The sequence below is a fragment of the Carcharodon carcharias genome, chromosome 17 (assembly GCF_017639515.1).
Source record: "Carcharodon carcharias isolate sCarCar2 chromosome 17, sCarCar2.pri, whole genome shotgun sequence".
NCBI lineage: Eukaryota > Metazoa > Chordata > Chondrichthyes > Lamniformes > Lamnidae > Carcharodon > Carcharodon carcharias.
Window position 1 is genome coordinate 90837016 of NC_054483.1, and position 23950 is coordinate 90860965.

The 23950-nt window shown below is 45.6% G+C and overlaps 1 protein-coding gene across 2 annotated transcripts in view; it reads left to right on the forward strand.

The window, feature by feature from the left end:
• Positions 1–23950, forward strand: part of LOC121289806 (inositol polyphosphate-5-phosphatase A) — a 568674-nt gene that overhangs the window by 253812 nt on the left and 290912 nt on the right. For both annotated transcript variants that reach the window (XM_041209646.1, XM_041209645.1), the window contains exons 3-4: positions 10643–10743; positions 23638–23725. In XM_041209646.1, the coding sequence (XP_041065580.1) occupies positions 10643–10743; positions 23638–23725 (189 nt within the window). The remainder of the gene's footprint in view (positions 1–10642; positions 10744–23637; positions 23726–23950) is intronic.

Genomic DNA, 23950 nt, shown 5'->3' on the forward strand with positions numbered 1-23950 from the left:
ACGGAGGAAGCCACCATCCCCACCGTTACCTCCTGGGGTCGAAGGCCCAGGTGCCATATTTAAAGGGCACCCTGAGAGCCTGCACAATCCCTTCCACCTTTGCCTGGCCTCTTCTCCGCCCCTCCCTGCTAATCCTTCCTCCCTTCGTTGGCCATCCTCCACGCGATGTGCACAACCACCACCCGGCCTCAAGCATAGGCTTGGCATTTACAGACGCTCCCCGAAGAGGGCAATGCAGCAGCAACTCACCGTTAATCATGGAAAAAGCCTACCTCGCCAGCTGCGTGCCACCTACATGCAGTTGTAAAAATGAATGTTCTAATGTCTCACATGCGAGGAAATTCATTTGGAGGGGGAACTTAACTCTGGCAAGGTGGACGTTCCATGAGTACGCATGACTTGCTAATACATACAAACAGCCTTCCCGACATTGTTCATTGGGACCCGCCTTGACCCGCCTCTAAAATCCTGAGAACTTAATTCCTAAAGATCAGGAAACTGGTTTTTGGCCTCATACCAAATTAAGTCCCCCCGTCCGCCAAGCATCCCGTGGCTGGCGGACCGGAAGATTCCACCCAACGTTTCAGGTTGATGGCCTTTCATCAGAACTGGGAAGCATCGGAAATGTAATAGGCTTTAAGCAAGTGAAAGAGGGGAGAGATGGAGAAAGAACAAGAAGGAAGATCTATGATAGGTTGGAAAATAGGAGAGATTAAGTAACAAAACAGATAATGGTGCAAGATCGAAGTTGGGGGTGGGGTGGGGGGGATAATGGGACAAGTAAAGGAACAAAAGGTATGTCCAGAGGAGGTGTGAATGGCAGAAGGATTCATGGCTGTCTCCTGAAACCAAAGAGATAATCAAGAATAAAATCAAAACCTGCATAGCAAAAGAAAACAGAGGTTACAGTCTGAAACTGCTGAACTCGATGTTGAGTTTGGATGGCTGTAGAGTGCCTAATCTATAGGTGAGGTGCTGTTTGCCAAGCATCTGTTGAGCATCATTGGAACAGTGCTGTAGGCTGAGGACAGAGAGGTCAATGTGAAAGCAAGGTGAAGAATTAAAATAACAGGTGACTGGAAGCTCAGGGCCATGCATGGAGACTGAACAGAGATGTTATGTGAAGCTGTCATCAATCAACGTTTTGCCTCCCCATTGTAGAATAGGCTGCATTGTGAGCAATGAATATAATATAATAAGTTGAAAGAAGTCCACACAAATTACTGTTTCACCTGGGGGAACTATTTGGGGTATTGAATGGTGAGGAGAGGGAGGAGGTATAAGGACAGGTGTTACATTTTCAGCACTTGCATGGAAGGTGATGTGGGAAGGGAGAGGGGATAGTGTTGGGGGTGATTGAGAAGTGGGAAAGTGATTGAGTGTCTGGAAGGAATGGTCCCTTTAGAATGCTACAAAGGGAGAAGAGGAAAAAAATATATTCGGTGGTGGGATCATGCTGGAGTGGGCAGAAATGGCAGAGGATGATCTGTTGAATATGGAGGCTGGTAGAATGAAAGGTGAGTACAGTGAGAATCCTATCATGGTTCTGGGAGGGTTTTTTTTTTATTCATTCACAGGATGTGGGCTTCGCTGGCTGGGCCAGTATTTATTGCCCATTCCTAATTGCCCTTGAGAAGGTGGTGGTGAGTTGTCTTCTTGAACCGCTGCAGTAGGTACATCCACAGTGCTGTTAGGAAGGGAGTTCCAGGATTTTGACCCAGTGACAGTGAAGGAATGGCGATATATTTCCACGTCAAGATGGTGAGTGACTTGTAGGGGAACTTCCAGGTGGTGGTGCTCCCATCTGTCTGCTGCCCTTGTCCTTCTAGGTGGTAGTGGTCGTGGGTTTGGAAGGTGCTGTCTAAGTAGCCTTGGTGAATTCCTGCAGTGCATCTAGTAGATGGCACACACTGCTGCTACTGTGCGTCGGTGGTGGGGGGAGTTAATGTTTGTGGATGTGGTGCCAATCATTGCCCTGTATGTTGTGCAGGATGGTAATGCCATTGAACATCAAGGGGTGATGGTTGGATTCTGTTTTGTTGGAGATGGTCATTGCCTGACACTTGTGTGGCATGAATGTTACTTGCCACTTGTCAGTCCAAGCCTGGATATTGTCCAGGTCTTGCTGCATTTGGACATGGACTGCTTCAGTATCTGAGGATTCACGAATGGCGCTGAACATTGTGCAATCATCAGCGAACATCCCCATTCTGACCTTAAGATGGAAGGAAGGTCTTTGATGAAGCAGCTGAAGATGGTGGGGAAGGGCTGAGAGCAAAAGTGCTGAAAATGGGGCAGACATGATCAAGGGTCCTGTCAACCACACCCCTCTTTTCTCACGGACAATTATTATTCTTCCGCTGCTCTCTGTCACTTTAAAAGTTTCTAGTTTCCTGGCCCTAACTACCTCTTCACCATGTACATCCAATCCCCCTACACCTCCACCCCCCAGCAGGATGGCCTGGGACTTCTCCATTTCTCTCCAGAAAGGAGACCCAATCAGTCCCCATTCACCACAGCTTTCCTCCACCTAGCTGCTAGTTCTCACATTGAAGAACTCCTTTAACTCAATTCACTTCCTTCAACTAATAGGCGTTGCTGTGTGTCTCCATGTGGGTTCAAGCAATAGTTGCATTTCTGTAGGATATGTGGAACATTTCCTGCTCCAGTCCTACTCGGGCCCTCTCCCTCTTTCTCTGGTACATTGATGACTGTATTGGCACTATTTCCTGCTCTCGCCCTGAATAGGAAATCAATTTAAAATTTAATTTAATTTAATCACTTTTGTTTCCAATTTTCACACTTCCCTCTCCTTTGCAGGGTCCAAGTCAGACTCTTCCCTACCCTTTTCGACTTCTCTGCTCACAGTTTCTGGGGATAGGCTATCAATCAATATTCATTATAAACCCACTGACTTCCATAAGTGCGACAAACTGTGCACCCATTTACCAAGAGATTGGGCTGTGTGCTTTTGAATGTAACATAAATTAAAGTAATTAAATTAAAGTAAATAATAAATGTTTAATTAAATAAGACAGTGTTGCTGTTAATAGGCGAGTCGATTGGCCTAGATCTGATTAATTTTGAATTACTTAACACCTCTGGACAAAATAAGAAAGCAGAATTTTTTAAAACGATGAGAGACCAGGCAACGTTGGTTCTTAGAGAGACCTGGCTAACCTGATACATGAATCATAGAAAGTTAACGTGCAGGTACGGCAAGAAGTCAGGAAAGCAAATGATATATTTGCCTTTATTATAAAAAGGTCTTGGAGTATAAAAGTAAATAAGACTTAGTGCAACTGTATGGGGCCTTGGTGAGATCAACCTGGGCCAGGATTTTCAGCCGGGCAAGTCATCGCACACTCACCCAATATTCCGGTTGGCGGGCGCAGGTGAGAGCTGGCAGTGCGCCTGCCGACAATTACGAGGCTTATTAAGGCCCCTAAGCAGGTAATGAAGTAGGATTTTTCGCTGCTGGCCCAACTTTACGGCTGGCTGTTGAGGGGAATAAGCCAGGCGGCCTTTGCATTTTTTGCGAAACCTCATCCACGGGCGGGATGAGGTTTCCAACAGTGAATTAGAAAAAAATAAATTCTTTTAAAACTTAATTTTTAACGTGTCCCTCTTCATGTGGCTGAGTCACGTGTGTGGACATGTTGATACTATTTATAGATTCTTAATTTTTCATTTTAAAATTCTTCAGCACCCTGAGGCAGCTCTGTGCCTTCAGGGAGCTTTCAGTGATTTCGACCCTGCTTATGCGCAAACTTCAGCGCTCGCGCTCCTCACGCGCCCCGACCCCAGCAGCGCTGAAGTTCTCAGCACGCGTTTCACACTGACTGACCATTAATTGGCCAGCCAGCGTGAAATTGCGGTTGGGGCCGATCGTGGGTGGCGGACTGTTTTGCGGCCACTCCTGGGCCGGCCCGATGAGAGGAAAATCCCGTCCCTGGAGTATTGTGTATAGATTTGGTCTTTTTACCTAAGCAAGGACATACTAGCCTTAGAGGAACTGCAGCAAAGCTTCACTGCACTGATATCTGGGGTGAGGGGATTGGCCTATGTGGAGAAATTGACTAGACGAGGCTTATCTTCCCTAGACTTTCGAGGAATGAGGGGCGATCTCACTGAAACATGCACAATTCTTGCAGACTCGACAAGGTTGATGTTTGGAGGATGTTCTCTTGGCTGGAGAGTGTTGAGCTGGTGGGGGAGGAGCGTGTTCAAAGTCTCAAACTGAGCGGTCGGCTATTTGGGGCTTGAGATGAGGAGAAATTCCTTTACTTAAAGGGCTGTGCTACTTTGATGCGCTTTACTGCAGAGAGCTGCTTCTGCTTCTTTTTTCTTGCTCTGATGTTCTTGAAATATTCTTTGGTGCTCACCTCCCATTCATATTTCCGCTTTCCACACTGTATTTCTCAATGCCATTGCAATGAAACTTTCCGGGTGGCTATTTTATCCTGTGGGATGATACATTGGAGAATGGACTGAGGCTGGCTAAACCCATTGGCTGGGATTTTCTGTTTCCATCAGCGGCTGGCGTTATGGCGCTTGGGAGGGGAAAATATCATGGGAGCGCAAAAGCCAGGTTTACATCAGCGTGAAAACAGGTCGCAATCGTCTGCTCCAGACTTCAATGGGGGCACACGTTTCCCACTAGGCCATGTTGGCAGCGGTGTTTAAGTACATTTGAATACCATGAAGGCTCATTACGTAAGCAGCTCGTCGGAATCACACCCCCGCTCCAGATCAAAAGGCTATGCCAGCGTCTAATTAGGCTGTCATGATTCACGATCAGATATAAGGGACGTGCACTCGGTGAACTGCACTTCACTCGTGACTTTGAGGTATGTTGGGCCTATCTCACATCGCGCACCACTTGTGGCTCCTCCAGCTGTGCGCCAGGCCATGATTTCAGGATGGTTTCAGAGCCAAGGTTCTATGTGCCAGGCCAGCGGTAAGGCAGGTGGTGTCCAAATGAGCTGGAGGGAAAAGGCTTGACCTAGGAGGAGGGTGGAGGGGCGGGGAGATAGGACAGAGACAAGGGAAGGGACTGGAGGGCAAAGGTCAGACTGGTTGCAGGTGGGGGAAATACTGGGGAAGGGTGCACTCGGACACATGATTGGTGGGAACATCCTCGGGGCCAGAATGGTAAGTGAGTCTAGGGCAGGAAAATCTGAGAGACTTAATCATAATGTTTCATATATCAAATGTGTATCTGGTATAGTCCTATCTTAGAAATTTTACAAATAAAACCACTTCCTAACTACTTCTTAAAATCTCTTATCTTTATACTTGTCCATAATTCCATTCAAATCTCACTCAACTCCAGTTTAACTCAGTTTCCACTGCAGTTTTGACACTTGCCTGGTTATAGGGACTTATTAAATTTGTAATTTTGCTAGTGCCGTGGATCAAACCAAATATAGATGCTTACTTCAGAGCTTAATGACCATGCAGTTTTTAACCAACTCAATCTTAGTCTGATCCTTGGCATTAGAAATTCCCAAGGTGGGGTTTTAGCTTAACTGTTTTTACTCTTTTGATCCTGGATTTTATATTATAGTTAATCACAGAGGTTGCATTTGAACCCAACTATACCTTAAATATTTTTAAATTGTACAGTTTGGAAATCCCTGATGGCACAATATGCAATACACTGAATGACATGTTACTGAGCCATACAGAATAGATACATCCCAGGTTTGTTACTAGTCTGTGTTTTATCAGTGTCTGTGTAGTTTGTTTCTTAGCCTTGTAGTAAGGAGGTGTTATTGGCTTCACAAATCACAGATGAAGGAGTGAAAGATGAGCTCGGGATTTTACTCTTTACCGCTGACCAGTGATTTCTATTGAAAGTGTATGTGTTTGGGTGGATTATCAGGACGAGGCTTGACTGTGATGCCTCTGTAGACAATAAGCTGGTTGATGCTTACATGCCAGGTTCCTGGGTGAGGTGGTTGTCACTATCAAAGTATCATCTCAATATCAGTTGTTGCTCCGAGAGAGAGGAAAGTTAGGCAGAAGAATGTTAAAGGAAAAATTGGGAACTGCTCAACAAAACTACTGCTCCAAATAGCTGAAAATTCTGCCAGTAATTCAATTAGTAAATGGATGATGCGGACCAGGTTTGACTCCGGTCTGTGCTAAGTTATCTGATCTCAGCTTTAGGATGACAAAGTTGGCTTTAGTGTTCCTGAATTAAAGAGGAGTAAGCTGAGCCAAGATTCCTGCTCCTGATCATGATCCATTGACTTACTGGAAAGTGCATGTGTGTTGACGTTAGAAATGTGTTTTGCTGAAATGTTCTCCCATTTTGAATTGCCTGCTGAAACCAATGACTCATAGCTTAAGGTACCTTCTTATTCCTCTTATTCCCCATTTATGAGCAACCTGTCAGCAACATTATTTAAAAGTTAGGGATTAGCTTCTATATGTATCCAACAACACCCAGTTAATACCCTTCTACTATCGCCCTCAACTTCATGTTGTCCCGTTGCCTGTCCAGCATCAGGCTGAAGCCACCCTTGTCGATCCAGCAGATATGTTGTATCGAAGTCTGAATTCCTCTTTTGTATTTGCTTGTTCATACTAAAATCAATGGTATACAAATTCAGTATTGGGCATTGGTCTTGAACTGAATCCTGCACCCAGTCTTTTACGAAGGTTGCTTACCATTATAATATCCCTCACCTCTCCCTCACTCCACTGCTGCCGTAACCCCCTCCACACCTTTACCTTCTCCTGCCTTCTTCCCTATCAGTTCTCCAGAACTCCACCCACTACAAACTCTATCTTACCCAGACCTTTGCAGCTTGAATTCTGTCCTGCAATTAAGTTACACTCATTTATTGCTCCCCTAATTGCCAGCCTCCACTGGCTTCTCATCCCCCACAGTAATGATTTCAAAATCCTCACTCTTGTTCTCATTCCCACTCTAGCCTGCAACTCTTCCAGGCCCACGCCTGCTCTCTGCCTCTAGTTTTGTATGTGCTCCCTCCTTCTGCTCCACCAGTGGTGGCAGAGCCTTCAGCTATCATTCTCGTGCACTCTGAAATTTGCTTCAACTGTTCCATTTTGTCATAGAGCGCCAGACTTTCCAAAGCCTTCTCCAAACTTATGTCTCCTCCTTAGGATCATCGTCCCCAATGCTCCTCTCAAATGCCTACTCAATGGCTGATCCCTTTTTGTAGGTTGGTTAATAAGCCTGCACTTTCAGGCAAGGAGGGAACGTGTGTGTGTGTGTGTGCATGTGTCAAGCTCACTCCCAGTCTCACCCACCCACTGAGAATGGTTGTGAGTATGTATTGATGTGTGATGGTGAGAGTGAGTGAGACACCTGAGCTTGGGAGAAGGCAGACACACAGTCACACACACACACACACACACACACACACACACACACACACACACACACACACACATTCACACAGACACAGATACACACCCACTCTCTCACTCACACACACTCACTCAATCTCTCACACACACCAGCCAGCCTCTTCCCCAACACCGCTCCCCCGCTCCCCTCCGACCCCCAGCTCTGTGGTGTCTCATTCCTGGGGCCCCTCAGCCAGCCTCTCCTTCCCGGGGCTCCAACAGCCTCTCCTTGCCAGGGCCCCAGCAGTCTCGCATCCCACCCGCCCCATGCCAAGCAACTCTCTGTCTCTCTCTCGTCCCTCCCTCCCCGCACTCCACCTGAAAGAAAACCTCTTTTTCCCCCGCAAACTCACCGCTGCTGTGTTCACTGCTCGTCCAATCACAGACTGTTTCTCTCCAACGTTTGCTACTGATGTTGGAGAGGAGTGGCCTGTGATTGGAGGGGCAGCTCCTTGCAGAGTTTTCCACTCTAACTTACCTGTTTGACCAGCATTTTGAAAACTGGCTCTGGGGGCCGCATGGAGAGACTTTGACAGCTGGATGCGGCCCATGGGCTGAGGGTTGGACAAGCCTGATCTAAAGTTTGCTCTAACTGTGTGAAATTTGTTACGATTCCTGTAGAGATTGATAACTTTTAAAAAGAGATATGAATTGCCCAGGAATGACGGGAAGAATCACACAAGATTTCATGTTTTAAGACTTTTACTGTAACAAACAAACGAAAACCAACTTAGACTAAATATTACTAATATATTGGCTCCAAGGAGGTGAATTGTACCAAACTACAGAAAAGGATTTCTCTCATTAACTGATTAACACAACCAGGATACTTCATAGCTCATTTATACATTTCGCCATGTTCTCAACAGATATGTTGCCTTGTAGATTTAAGTCCAAACTCTCCCAGCTTTTCCAGAATGCTCCATTCTCTCTGCCACATCAGGGTGAGTCTCCCAGTGTCCTATTGAAAGTTGCTTCACTCAGTCTTCCAGCACTTCCAGCAGCAAGGCACCTTCCGACCACTCCTTGGTTCTTAAACCTCCACATGTTCTGCCTGTTTGAATGGAGAACCATTTGGCAGTAACATTTTGCTTGTGGCTAACACAACAATAATCGTTTCCTATCTGCTACTCTTAGCAGCATCGCTCTCGAAGGTTCCTGAGTCTGAGAGTCTGTGTCCAGAGAGACCAGCTTCCCCCACTTGTGTCAAGGTGTGAAAACTGAGGTTTCTATGGGTTTTGACCTGGACCTCTGAACCCATGACAACCAAATCATATGGATCTGTCTCCAGCCAGAGTTAATATGATTTCATCATCTCCCATTCCAGGGACATTCTGTTTAACCTTAATTTAAAAGAGACAGTTTAAAAAAAAGTTGCCTTAGAAAGTCTCACATTTGTAACACCAGTTGTTAAGACATGCTATTCGGAGCTGTTTTTCTTGAGATTGGATTCTGAAAGCCTGCTACCACCACGCCATTGAAATATGGTGAAAGCAGTCTCCTGTTTTAGAGTATACACAAACATGCTTTGTGATATAATAATGTCCAGTAACATTCTGTGGAGAAATATAATTGTGTTATAAACTAAATTCTCATTAAGGATTGTGCAATTCCAGTTTTATTGTACTCCAGAGGTACTGTTCATAACTCATCAGCACGATTTAAATGATTGCTCTCATTAATAACGATTTAAAAAAATCCATTGCTTGTCCTTTAAGAATAATGGAAACCTGTAAATTATTTTTGAAATCTTAAACAAATGCTTAATGCATTTGTGTGCCATTCCCTAGTATGCTGTTTTAGTGGAGTTGGCAACATATTTAAAATAAACAGAGTTATACCTGTGTACTTAGAACATAAAGGAACATAACAAGCATCAACATCACTGATGGTAATTTCTACATTGTAGTAAAGAAAGAAGACTTTGATTTATACAATGTGTTTTCCTAAATCTCTCCACCTCTCTACCACACTTTTCTTCTTTAAGACACTCCTTAGAACATACTTTTTTGACCAAGCCTTTGGTCACCTGAACTAATATCTTCTTATGTGGCTCAGTGTCATATTTTGATTTATAATGCCCCTCGGAAGCACCTTTGGACATTTTATGAAAGGCGCTACATAAATCCGAGTTGCTGTTGTTGTTGTTGTTCATGACCTCAGAACCTCCCAAAGTGCTTTGCAGCCGAAGGAATTACTTTTGCAGTGTCGTCACTGTTGCAGTGTAGGGAATGTAGCAACCAATTTATACACAGCAAGATCCCACAAACAGCATCAGCATAAGAATGGCCAGATAATCTATTTTACTGATGCTGGTTGAGAGATAATTTTAGGCCAGGACACAGATGAAACAAAATCCCGAAGCAAAAGAGATAGCAAAATAATATAGTCAACACAGTATTTAACCAAGATAGAAATAGAATCGGCACTCAAGCGGTAATATACCCTTTTCAGAAAGTTGTACTTAGTCTCCAACCATTAAATTAACTTAATTGGGTTCTCAATGTTGACATTTGTCTCTTTCCTACAGACTGCATTCCTCTCTTTGGTAAGGGAGGACAGTTCTCATTTAAACTGTAATTACTTTAAAAAAAACTGTATGAAACAGGGATATAGGAGTTTCCCTATTTGTCCCAGCATCTTGATTTGAGTTATGCTGCAATGCATAATTACTATGTTGCCCTTCAACTGGTGCAGTGAATAATGAGATAATCCCATTCCTAATAGTGCTGGAGAATGGGAATGGGGGAAGGAAAAACAGTAAATCCTAACTCCAGCTACCTCCCTCAGCCAACTGGGTCAGACGACTGAAAACACATGGGACAGCAAGTCTGCTGAGGGCCTTGTGCAAAGCCCAATCAGTTGTTCCTAGACTGGCTGACAGCCTGAAGCTGAACTTGCAGTTTAAGGAGTGCAGCTGACATAATTAAGAGAGAAGCTGTAACTCACAACTCTGCTCGAATAAACTGCAACGCCTAAAAGGGGAAAACAGAGCCCTTTAACAGTCACTCGGGTTAATGGTCATACATGGCCTTCACTCTGCTTTCCAAAACTTGCTGTGGTTAATTTAATGTCTGGAAATGCACAAAGAAAATTTTCAGTGTATCACAGCAAATTACTTTACACTTGTTTCTATCTCGACATTAGACTGCACAGGCCTGTACTTAAAGTCTTTTGTCAGCTGGTGACTGTTGTACTTCATGTTAATTGTACACGTTGTTCTGCTGTGGCACTGATGATGTATTCTTCTTCCTTGCAGACTGTGCACACACACAAGCCTCATTTTATTGCATTGCATTGCCAAGAAGTTGGCGGGAAAAACTATGAAGCCTCAATGTCTCATGTTGACAAGTTTGTGAAGTAAGTACAAAGTATAATTAACTGAGTGAAATTGAAGCCTCCAATTCTCTTGGATTTCTGTTACTAAATCTTAGAGAACTGAAACTCATATTAGATTATGGAGGTGCAACGTCAAATTGTATTCCTTGGAGCCATTTGGCTATCAGCCAGCAGAGGTTAATTTAATTCATTTTCCTAGACTGCATAACACAAAGTGAACAACAACAAAAAGATTCTGATTACCTGACTTTAACGGACAGTTGAACATTCTGGCCATTGTTGCTGCCTAGTTTATGTACACTGCCAAACTTCAGCTTTAAGCCTTTCACCAGCCAAAAGTGCATATAACAAAAAGTTTACTTTCCACGAGAGATCAACCTCATTTTCAAAAGAAATAACCATCCAACAAGAGCTTTAAGTCATTGTGAAACTATCATTTTCCCCACTGTTTCAATATGACAGTAAAGACATTTCCAGCCACAAATGTGATGTGTACTCACCAGGGATCTTCTAGCTGTTTTGTAACTTGCTGGTTCGTATTAGGACTAATCATCTTAATAAGGGCCATATTAGTGATCCCCTTGATCATTAATAAGGTTTTGCACAGCTAAGTGCAGCTTCCCCTGGCTATTGATCAACTGTCTGAGCTCAAATCTTATTTTGGAGGGGTTTCAATTTTTAATTTAATTCTTAAAATCTAATACTTTTAGATGTCACTGAGAGGCACTAACTATATTAGTTAAAATACATTCATATTGCCTTTTTGTAAATAGAGGTAACAATTATTAATTTCTAGCAACAATTTCCCCAATCTGAATAAAAATATTAATGATTGGAGCTTGCTAACTAAACAAAATAGTTCATGTTTAGCTGATTCATAGTTATAAACATTTTTTAAAAATCAGCTAAGTATTATCATTACGCCAAGTTCATCACCTATGGATCAAAATTTGAAGCTGTTCTAGCACAGATTACATTGCAGATAAGAAGAGGGTTCCCTCTGCTGGTACAGATGATGTGTACTTGCAAAATTTGTCAGTGTGCTCAATCTTTCCGAGAATGTGTCTCCCTCTGTTGGCACAGGTTAAGATGTGCGTGCAATAACTACATTCATTTCGATCTTGACAGGAAACTGCTCAAGTCTCTTGAGAATTTAAGGTTCTCATTTGATCCCTTTCTTTCCCCACCTTTAATTCTTTGTATTCAAGAAATGAAAAGCCAGAGCAGAGTGTCTTCACATTCCACACTTACTTCTACCCAGTTAGAAATGACCGGATGAGTGTGAAAAGGCTAAAGGATTGTCAGTCCCTTCCTACAGTTTCTGACAGTTTTCTTCTTTCCTCAAACTCTTCTCATTTCCTCTGCTGAAAACATTAGATTATTTGCTTGGGTAGTGATGCAAGGGCCATAGCTATGCTCTAAACAGTGGCAGGTTATTCAACTGTGGAGGGCATCCCAGTAAAGCCTAATCCTGGGGTGGGGGTGGGGGTGTTGGTGGATGGGGGTTACTAAGACCCACTTAAAGAAACAGGCTCCATTAGTGCCTGAAGAGATAGCAGTGACGCCTACCCCAGCCACCTGAACATTGCTGATCCAAGGCAGTGGTCACCATCCTCTCTGCCTACCAGTGAGTTCAACGCACACTTACAAGTCAGTAAGGGAAGGAAACTCAGCTCAGTCTTCAGTGGGCCTTACCTCAGCCCTAGGAAATGGCGGAACAGCCTGAGAATTAAGTTCTTAATCAAGAGCTAAAAACAACTGTGCATGTGCACTCTTACATGGTCATGTTTATCTTATGGTATTAATGGAACTATCCCTCAATATAACTGGTAGAATTTCTGCTGCACTGTAACCATCAAACTATGTCAAATAACTTTTACAAGTCTTGTACAATATAGAACTAACATCCTACCAGCTGAGGTTGAGATTTAGCATCTTCACACAGGTCATCAAACAGTTCAGGTTTCAAACTCAAACTGCTCTTTAGCAAATGTATTATTAAAAATCCGCATGTAAGATCATTCAAAGCCCAAATTATGAAGGCATTCAGGTTAGCAGATCGTTTGATCTATTTCACTGCTGTATCTATCTGGAATAATAGCCAATTAAAATGATCATACCTTTTCCTGTTGTTCCTTGTTTTCCTCAGTAAACAATGGCCGGGATTTTCTGCTCTCATTTGCGGTGGGCATTGAGGTGGGCAAGAGCGGAGAGCCCTGATCACAAAAATCGGTTTTATGTTGTCGTAAAACCAGTTGGCAATCATCCGCGCCTGCTGTCAATGGCGGGTCACGTTTCCTGCTGCTGAACATCGGGAATGTCATTTCCATTGATTTACATGTAATTATGGCCCCTGCTGGCTGGAATCATCCCACCCACACTGGATCATGAGGTGCATGACCACGTGTTTCACAACAGTACATAAGCGACGTGCAACCTGACAACCTGTGCTTTGCTCTCAATCCGAGGAGCGTTCGCCTGCCTTGTTTTGGGCAGCGCTCACGGTGTTCAGTACCAAGCCTCGCTGGCAGCACCACGTCGGCTTCAGTGGAGCTAACATGAAAGTCTCAACCAGCCAGACCAGCAGTAAGGCGGGGGTCTCTTTTCTACGGCTGCAGGGCGAGGACTTGCTTGGCAAAGCAGGGGAAGTGGCCTCCAGCAAGTTTGGAGGGTGCAGGGAGAGTGCTTGCTTGGAAGAGGGGAGGAATCCCAGGGTGTGTGTGTGTGCGGGGGGAGTACATGTTTAACAGCGCAAGTGGCCTCACAATTTTGAGGGTTGAGGTGGACACAGGGCATGGGCAGCTCCACCTTCAGAATGTCCATGGTCTAACTCGTGGTTATGCACCACAAGGGATACAGGGGGAGGTCTGAGAGGCCTGTGAGGAAGGGTAATCTTAGCATTCACTTCTTCGGCAACAACGTGGGGGGAAGCGGGGATGGTGGGAGAGGAGGGGTGGGCAGGAGGGTGGAGGGTGCGTTTCCATACTTGCACAGGGAGGGTCCAAGCTGACAGAGCAGTGAGAGCTCATCCACCACCACCATCTTCCTACCTGCCATGATTGTGCGGATAAAATGTATAATGAGAAGCAACCCCGTTGTTGGGGGCTCTGCAGGCGACTTGGACGCCAGCTGACTACGCTGGCGAGGGGGGAGCGTGATTATAGGGCAATCCAACTGGACTGTGCAATTCCACATGAGCAGACAGGCACAGCTGAGAGATGTTGGTGGTCTCTCAGTGACGTTGCAGGGAATCGCCAAAGTGAAGCAATGATGCGCATTCATGCAATACTAGTCGCACAAAGTGGCAGTAATCGATCTCCTGGGTTTAACCCCTTGCTCGCAGCTTGGCATTTCCCCAGAGCGATGATGACGTTAAGTGCTTATCACCTGGATAAGCTGATGAAGCGTGTTGAAGTAGTGACGCCGGAATGTTCCCAGAAGACAAGCTTCAGGCCGTCCTCAACATATTGCATAGCCTCCTTAAAAACTGACACTCATGTACGTTCCAAGCACTGTAATATTACAGCACTGCGTGTGAGGTTGCCAGTGCCTGGGCTTAAAGCAGCACATCCAGGCGCCTGGCCAAAGCAATCTCATGGCATTTCCTCATCATTTGGGGAAGGGGGAGCACCTTGGTATGCACCACACATTGTAGGTAGTTTCTGTGGTGAGTAGTTGGCGATACAGGAACCAGGGTGTGAGCCCACACTCACGAGTCATTGACAGGAAGATTAGTATTGCAGACGAGTCCTGACTCTTGTCTGTTTATCATCGATGCTACAGAGAATCCACCAGGAAGATGGAGCCTGGATTCGTTGCTGCCTGTATAATCACAGACAAGAATGAGAGAAGAAGGAGAAGATTGCAACGAAGAGGCTGGCTCATCAAAGGAAGGAGCAAAATCCTCAAGATCAAGGCCCAGCAGGGCCCCCCACGGTACAGAGGATGTGGGGAGCGGAAACGTCGTGAATAGGCGCCTCGCTAGAGCCAGGATGTACAGACGTCGCCTGTTCACCTGCAGATGACTGAGCCCCAGTGTCACCGACACTGCCGCATGTCCAGGAATCTGGTAACTCACATTTGCCACATTCTCCATGAATTGGCACCACGTGGACTCGGAGGACATCCATTGCCAGTGGCTGTGAAAGTCACAGCCACACTCAACTTCTACACCACTGGCTCCTTCCTGGGCTCGACTGGGGACCTCTGTGGGATCTCTCAAGCATCACACACAAATACATACATGAGGTCATAGACGTCCTTTCTGTCAAGGCCCACTGTTACCTAAACTTCGACAGAAATCAAGGACGCCAGATCGCCAGAGCACTGGCCTTCGCACAGATTTCCGGGTTTCCACAGCTGCAGGGAGCCACCAACTGCACTCATGTGGCTATCAAAGCTCCCTGACAGCAGGCATTCCAATACACAAACAGGATTCACTCAATGTGCAGCTGATGTGTGACCATAACAAGCAAATACTGCAGGTTTGTACCAGATATCCAGGGAGCGTCCTTGACTCATATCTTGAGCAAATTGCAGATCCTGGAGATCTTCGAGGGACCACACAGGATCCAAGGCTGGCTCCTCGGTGTAAAAGAGTATCCACAAAGGACATGGCTGATGACATTCGTGTGGCAGCCTCAGGCTTCTGCAGAGAGAAGGTCGATGAGGCTCATGCCACTACACAGACATTGGTCGAGCACACCATCGGGATGCTGAATATGCGATTCTGACGCCTGGACAAATCTGGTGAAGCACTCCAGTACACTTCCCAGAGGGCAACACAGGCCACTAGGGCTTGCTGCACGCTACACAACCTGGCACTGCAAAGGGGGACGACTTGCCAGATGACTGAGATGGAGGAGCTGGACAACTCGTGGAAGGCACAGCATTCACATGCTTTGTAGGGTTGCCTCATTTTCACTCTTGGCTGTGTGACATAGAGGCAGAGGACCTCGAAGGGGATGACAGCAATGCGTTTGAGGAAGTCGACGCTGCAGATGAAAAGGCCATAGCACAGGCCAGATGAGGCATGTATGCTTGGGAGGGCCTCATAGCCAAAAGCTTCCAGGAGGAGGACGATGAGATGAGTGAGCATTGTCTCGGACAAGTGACCGACATGAGCTGCCAACATGAACAGGAGCTTTGCGAGTCTTATCTTTTCAACAATGCACTTCAAATGAGAGTCAGTAGTTCCACATTAGGCTCCCCTTGGCATGATACTTGGAAGGTTGATGAAGCCTTGGGCACATGCTTCCTCACTGAGGTGCGGCACTGTCTGGCAGGAGGTGGGGGGTTTGGGGGGGTGCGTTGCCACCAAAGGTCTGAAGGTGCTTTAAGAGTTCCTGCAGCATCCCAGCCATGACAGCAAACTACATGATGCAGGAGCTGATCCACTATCATGAGCGGGCTCATAGGTGGTAGTCTTCAATTGGACCATGCTCCTGGAGGCAACCCATGTCCAGCAATGTGACTACGCATTCTGAGTAACATCGATGGTGCAAATGATGGGTGAGACTTGTGCTAAGGCGGCCGAGGAGGTTGGTCAGGTCTCAACCCATGTACAGATTAGTCAGTCCACCCTGTCAGCCTCTTCTCAATCCCATTGACATCCAGCACTCTCTCTCAGGGATGGTGGCCTGCATTTTTACTCACCTTCCAATGGATGTGGACCACCTGAGGATGATGACATTCAAACAATTGCATGCCAGCCACTAACATCCCTCCTCTTTAACACGGACATCAAGCCCTCGCAGGCAGCGCTGGCCCTGGCGAATTGAAAAATCTCTGACACCATGAAGCCCTCAGGTTCATGTGTAATTTCCAGTATAGAGCACACTTAAGTACTTTATTGGTCAGATCTCACTTCTCTCGTCAATATTGTCTGAATCTACAACTAGCAGTTCCATCACATGTGACCATTTGGAATTAGCATTTGTGACTGCAGCCAGTGGTTGTGTGAGGGGACGCACAGCGCTACATCTGTACATTGTAACGAGAGCCGTGTGGCCGCAACACAGGCAGCTACATGGCAAGAGACGCTCAGTGCTGTAGGTTCGAGCGCCAAGACACGAGTGTGGCTGAGAGGCCAGTGTCTCGTAGATTTAAGGTGGCAAGGTGCTCGCAATTGTTGCTCATTAAACATACACTCAGAAAGGCACAAGTGTGGCTGCCAGACAGGAATGCACAATTCTGTAGAGTACATGCTGATAGCACGAAAGCAGTAGCAGATGACAGAGTGCATGGCGTCCCAGGACACATCACCCTTCTCCATGCGTTTACACTTCTGTCTTTCTCCGCTACACTTTCACCTTCCAATCATGCATATGACATGGGAGAACACCTCTGCCTCTGTGTCACACAGCCAAGAGTGAAAATGAGGCAACCCTACAAAGCATGTGAATGCTGTGCCTTCCACGAGCACAGACAATTTTACAGACAAGGCATCACTGATGTCGGAATTGATATGAAAACGGCCAGACACTGCAGTGAAATTTAAGCAGACTACACATATAACATGGCCATGATAGCGTTAGTGGGGGGAGGGACCATGGTGTGTCACCTGATTGACTGCAACACAGCTCTTAATAAAAAGGAGGCAAACACAAGAGGAGGTGAGTGGGTCATATACTATTTACGGTTGCGCACAGTATATTCATGTTGTGAGCACCAATGCCACCATTGTGCTCCTAATATCTGACTTTTCCTAACCCTACTGCTATGTCTGGGTGCTTCCTCAACATCCATAGTGGAGGTGGAGGCAGCCTGCTGACTGCTACACCATGTTGTCTGTGATGACCTTGGTGGGCATCCTCTGGAGGGCTGAGACATGGAGGGCCCCGGCCTGCTTCGGGTGTCCTATCTCCTCGGCCTGTGGAGATGGAGCTGATGGGGGGGTCACAGGAAGAGGGGAGTTGGATCAGTGGGACACTCCTGGAGTCAACTGCGTGGAAAGCCCCAGGGTATCCAGCTGCTGGTCCTCCAAGAGCCCCTGGCTGGCTCCTTGAAGAGAAAGGCCTGCTGGAGTGAGATCGAGCTGCCATACACCACCGTGTTGACACTGCTGGAGTCCAGCTAAGGCTTCAGCAATGGAGTTCATCCCGTACAACAGTGCAGGACTGATGTCCTGGACCAAAGTCTCTATGGTGGCAGCCATCCTGCTGGTGTTGACCTCAGTGCATTGGCATGCTGACGCTATCACCATTCAGACTGAAGGTAGGTGAACTCCTCCATCATCCCTTGCAATCTGAGTACAGCTGTCATCCCTTCCTGATGTTGCCATGATTGTCGCTGCAGCTTCACCAACTGATTTAGGACTCGTTACCTGACACGGACTCAGCAGAATTCTGGTCTCCAGCAGTCATCCGAGTGCCAGAGACCTCAGGTGCCCCTGCCTCCACCTGCTGTGGAACAGATTGTGTCCTGTGCTCACCAGATTGTGATACTGAGCCTGCTCTCCTCACCCGAGGTGCTCTCGGGGCTGGAGCCGGGGTTCTGGTTGCCTGAGGGGGTCAGGCGTGTTGCAGACGTTCCTAGGAGAGAAAGTGGAGAATAATAGTACATGGCAGCTGAGTAACAGATAGAACAGTGCACTCACAGTAGCATTGACAGAGGACGGTCTGGTGCAGGATCCTCACATGGGTGCTTGGCGTTGACCTCCCCATCTCCACAGGAACAGTCAATATCTTCTCCAGCCAGTGCAATGGCTCTGTTCTTGAAGTCACTGAAGACCTTGAGTTCCGGCACATCACCCCCGCTCTGGGACCGCTTCCTTTTATTGTGCGTGATCTTGTCCTGTACAAAGACCAATGGAGAGGGTGTAAGCAATATGGATGACAGGGCAGATGAGAAGGATGGATGGTATTTGTGGGCAGTTTGTGGAGCACAATGAGGACGAGATCAGCAGAGGGGTGAGGCCATTCTAGAGCCAGGGGACATAGATTCAAGATAAGTGGCAGAAGGTGTAGAGGGGACATGAGGAAAAACTTCTTTACGCAGAGGGTAGTGGATGTCTGGAATTCGCTGCCCAAGTTTTTAAACGCTTTTAAAAAGTACCTGGATCTGCACCTTAACTGCTGTAAGCTGCAGGGCTATGGGCTGGGTGCAGGAAGGTGGCATTAGAAAGGGCACCTGGGTGTCCTCTGGCTGGCATGGACAAGATGGGCTGAATGGCCTCCTACTGTGCTGTAACTTTTCTATGGTTCTATATGGAGATGTGAGTGTGTGAGTTGAGAGTGATTAGATGGTTGACTTAGCCTTGTGGTGATGAGATAATTCAAGCTCTTTCTGCATTGAATGGCTGGCCTCTTCTGGGCAGCATTTGCACTGATCACCACTGCTACTGCCGCCTTGCCAGCAGGATTGGTGATGTTGCTGCCCCATCTGTGGCCAGAGCAGTGACAGATGACATCGCAGTGGGCCTCCACGATACCCAGTAAGTGCTCAAGTGAGGCATCACTAAACCTGGGGGCAGCACTCTTCTGAGGTTTTGGGGCCGAGGCTTCAGTGGAGCTGTCCTGGGCTGCAAGCGTTGAGAACTGTGGTTCTGGGGCCACTTAAATGTGGTGCCTGGAGTGAGGAAGCGGTGAGGCCACATCAGGGCAGGCGATCAGGAGGCCGCCTGCCTGCAATCCAGAGGGTTTCACGTGGATACATAATTTGTGAGGTGGGATGGGAACAAAACAGCGTGAAAATCCGCCATTGCGGCCGGCAGGAAAAGTGCCAATTTCTATGCCGCGACCACACTTACAGAGACAATTCTGCCCAATGAGATCCTAAAGAGGATATTATTGAAGCCATAAGACATAGGAGCAGAAATTAGGCTATTCGGCCCATCGAGTCTGCTCTGCCATTCAATCATGACTGATAAGTTTCTCAACCCCATTCTCCCGCCTTCTCCCCATAAACCTTTGATCCCCTTACCAATCAAGAACCTATCTATCTCGGTCTTAAATACACTCAATGTCCTGGCTTCCACAGCCTTCTGTGGCAATAAATTCCATAGATTCATCACTCTCTGGCTAAACAAGTTTCTCCTTATCTCTATTTTAAAAGGTCTACCCTTTACTCTGAGACTGTGCCCTCGGGTCCTAGTCTCTCCTACTAATGGAAACATCTTCCCCACGTCCAGGCCTTTCAGTATTCTGTAAGTTTCAATCAGATCCCCCCTCATCCTTCTAAACTCCATTGAGTATAGACCCAGAGTCCTCAAACGTTCCTCATATGTTAAGACTTTCATTCTGGGATCATTCTTGTGAACCTCCTCTGGACCCTCTCCAGGGCCAGCACATCCTTCCTAAGATACGGGGCCCAAAATTGCTCACAATATTCTAAAGGTGGTCTGACCAGAGCCTTATAAAGCCTCAACAGCACATCCCTGCTTCTATATTCTAGTCCTTTCGAAATAAATGCCAACATTGCATTTGCCTTCCTAACTACCAACTCAACCTGCAAGTTAACCTTAAGAGAATCCTGGACTAGGACTCCCAAGTCCCTTTGCACTCCAGATTTCTGAATTCTCTCCCCATTTAGAAAATAGTCGGTGCCTCTATTCTTCCTACCAAAGTGCATGTCCTCACACTTCCCCACGTTGTATTCCATCTGCCACTTCTTTGCCCATTCTCCTAACCTGTTTAAATCCTTCTGCAGCCTCCCCACCTCCTCAATACTGCCGGTCCCTCCGCCTATCTTTGTATCATCTGCAAACTTAGTCAGAATGCCCTCAGTTCCTTCATCTAGATCATTAATATATAAAGTGAAAAGTTGTGGTCCTGACACTGACCCCTGGGGAACTCCACTAGTCACCGACCACCATCCTGAGAAGGAACCCCTTATCCCCACTCTCTGCCTCCTGCCAGACAGCCAATCTTCTATCCATGCTATTACCTTGCCTCTAACACCATGGGCTCTTATCTTACTGAGCAGCCTCCTGTGCGGCACCTTGTCAAAGGCCTTCTGGAAGTCCAAGTGGATAACATCCATTGGCTCTCCTTTGTCTAACCTACTCGTTAACTCCTCAAAGAATTCTAACAGATTTGTCAAGCATGACCTCCCCTTGAAGAAACCATGCTGACTTTGCTCTATTTTGCCATGCACTTCCAAGTATTCTGAAATCTCATCCTTAATAATGGACTCTAAAATCTTACCAATGACCGAGGTCAGGCTAATCGGCCTGTAATTTCCCATCTTTTGCCTCACTCCTTTCTTAAACAGGGGGGTTACATTAGTGATTTTCCAGTCCTCTGGGACCCTCCCTGACTCCAGTGATTCCTGAAAGATCACCGTTAACGCCTCCACTATTTCTTCAGCTATCTCCTTCAGAACTCTGGGATGTAATCCATCTGGTCCAGGTAATTTATCCACCTTCAGACCTTTCAGTTTTCCTAGCACCTTCTCCTTGGTAATGGCCACCATACTCACTTCTGCCCCCCGACTCTCTTGAACTTTGGGAATGTTACTCGTGTCTTCCACCGTGAAGACTGACGCAAAGTACCTATTCAGTTCCTCCGCCATTTCTTTATTCCCCACTACTACTTCTCCAGCGTCATTTTCCAGCAGCCCAATGTCCACTTTTGCCTCTCTCTTACTTACCCTTTATATATCTAAAAAACTTGCAATCTTCTTTTATATTACTGGCTAGTTTACCCTCATATTTAATCTTCTCCCTCCTTATTTATTTTTTAGTTGTCCTCTGTTGGTCTTTGTAGGCTTCCCAATCCCCTGGTTTTCCACTGCTCTTCGCTGCATTGTGTGCTTTCTCTTTAGTTTTTATGCTGTCTCTGACTTCCCTTGTCAGCCATGCTTGCCTCGTCTTCCCTTTAGTATGCTTCTTCTTCCTAGGGATGAATTTTTGCTATGTCTCCCAAATTACTCCCAGAAACTCCTGCCATTGCTGTTCCACTGTCTTTCCTGCTAGGCTCATCTCCCAGTCAATTCTGGCCAGCTCCTCCCTCATGCTTCCGTAGTTGCCTTTATTCAACTGTAATACCGTTACATCTGATTCCAGCTTTTTCCTCTCAAATTGCAGTGTAAATTCTATCTTATTATGGTCACTTCCTCCTAAGGGTTCCTTCACCTTAAGCTCCCTTATCAAATCTGCCTCATTACACATCACTAAATCTAGAATTGCCTGTTCCCTAGTGGGCTCCACCACAAGCTGCTCCAAAATGCCATCTCGTAGACATTCCACAAATTCCTTTACTTGGGATCCACTACCAACCTGATTTTCCCAGTCTACCTGCATATTGATATCCCCCATGACCACTGTAACCTTGCCTTTCTTACACACCTTTTCTATCTCCGGGTGTATCTTGTGCCCCACATCCTGACTACTGTTTGGAGGCCTGTACATTACTCCCAATATGATTTTTTCACCTTTGCAGTTCCTCAACTCTACCCACACAGATTCTACATCATCTGACCCTACATCATTTCTTGCTATTGATTTAGAGATTGAGGAGTATGGTGAGAAAGGAATTATCTGGGGTTGATTTCTGAAAAAGGGACCGATGAGGCTTTTCCTGTTTGAAAGATGCTCATGATCTTTGTTAATTTTGAGTTATGCAATGTAAAGCAAAGAGATGATGCCATTTGTGGGCAGCCTCAATCCTGTGGTAATCCTGAGTTGCTGATACTTGAGCTCTGTTCAAGATGGAGGACCAGCAGGGGTACCACTGCCTGTATGAGTTTGTAAAGATCTATAATCCTGAATAAAGTTGCAATCATTGGTTTAATGAAAATCACACTGGATAGACTGCTGGTTTTCTTTGGCTCAGGCAAAATATAGATATTCGAAAAATCTCTTTAAGGTCAAAAAATTCAGAAATTTTTTTTTGAGAAAATACATTTTGTGTCAATTGTTAAAATCTATTTTGTTGGCTGCTCTTGCACCAGACCTCGGCCTCTCATTCAATTTTTGAATATTTCTTAGTGATTCTACTCACTTTTTTTCTTGAATAAAAAGAATTTTCTCCTGAATTTTACACAATTTTGCCAGATACTGCTAACAATTTTAAATGCCACTTATCCTTCCATTCCTTTGAGAACCAGATTACATTTAGGATGCTGAAGGATCACACATTGACTAACATCACCAGCTATATTGAAACTAGACTGAGGTTTCCATGACATTATTAGGCTAATTGTTCCCTAATCTGTTCATCATTTTGACTTCTATGTTTTTAAATGTAGTTTTGAGTGAATTTCTGTCAGGGATATTATAATGAGTGATATTGTAATGAAGGGCATTTTAATGAGCGGTATTATAATCTTGGCAGCACCAAGTTAAAATGGGTTGCAAAATTCTCTCCATTTCCTTTGTTGACAGAATGTGGGCATCACTGGCTAAGGCCAGCATTTATTGCCCCTCCCTAATTGCCCTTCAGAGTCAACCACATTATTGTGGATCTCAAGTCACATATAGGCCAGACCAGGTAAGGACAACAGATTTCCTTCCCTGAAGGGCATTGGTGAACCAGATGGGCTATTACAACGTTGGTCATCATTAGAATTTTATTGAATTTAAATTCCACCATCTGCCATGGTGGGATTCGAACCTGGGTCCCCAAGATTAGTCCGGTGACAATCCCACTACTCCACCACCTCCAATGTGCCTTACCATCAAGATCAGGACAGTCCCCACTGCACAACTATAAATTTGCTGTATTTCCCATATCAACTGCCTTAACTAAGACTGTCAGTTTGTGCAGAATCCTGGGAAGGTTGAATGTCAGATTATTGCCTGCAATAAGAGAAAACAATCCTGTTCCATCAGACTAGGTTGCATTTGATCTTGAGGTCCAGGAGGTGGAAATTGCATCACTTAGCAGTTTAAATGTTTGAAGGGCAGGCTTAGAAACCATTGATTACTATAGAGATCACCTGAGAAATATTTGAATTTTCCTTCTTTTACTATAGAGAATTGCTATCGAGTGATGAAATGAAAGAGTATAACCGAGCGCGAGTGTACTTGGATGAAAATTACAAATCACAAGAACATTTTACGGTAAGAAGGAGCTTCCTTAGTCAATGTAGTAAGTGGGGCCAAAGGTCGTGCTATCATTGTGATTCAAGGATGTTAAAACTTTACCAAAAAATTAAGTATATACATATATCTCCATGTGCAATAAGACAACAAAAACATGATGGTTTTTCTTTTATGTCATGTAATTACTAAAAAGAAAATCAAAAACAAAACTTCAGTTCTCCAAAATTGGGCGATTTATTCTGT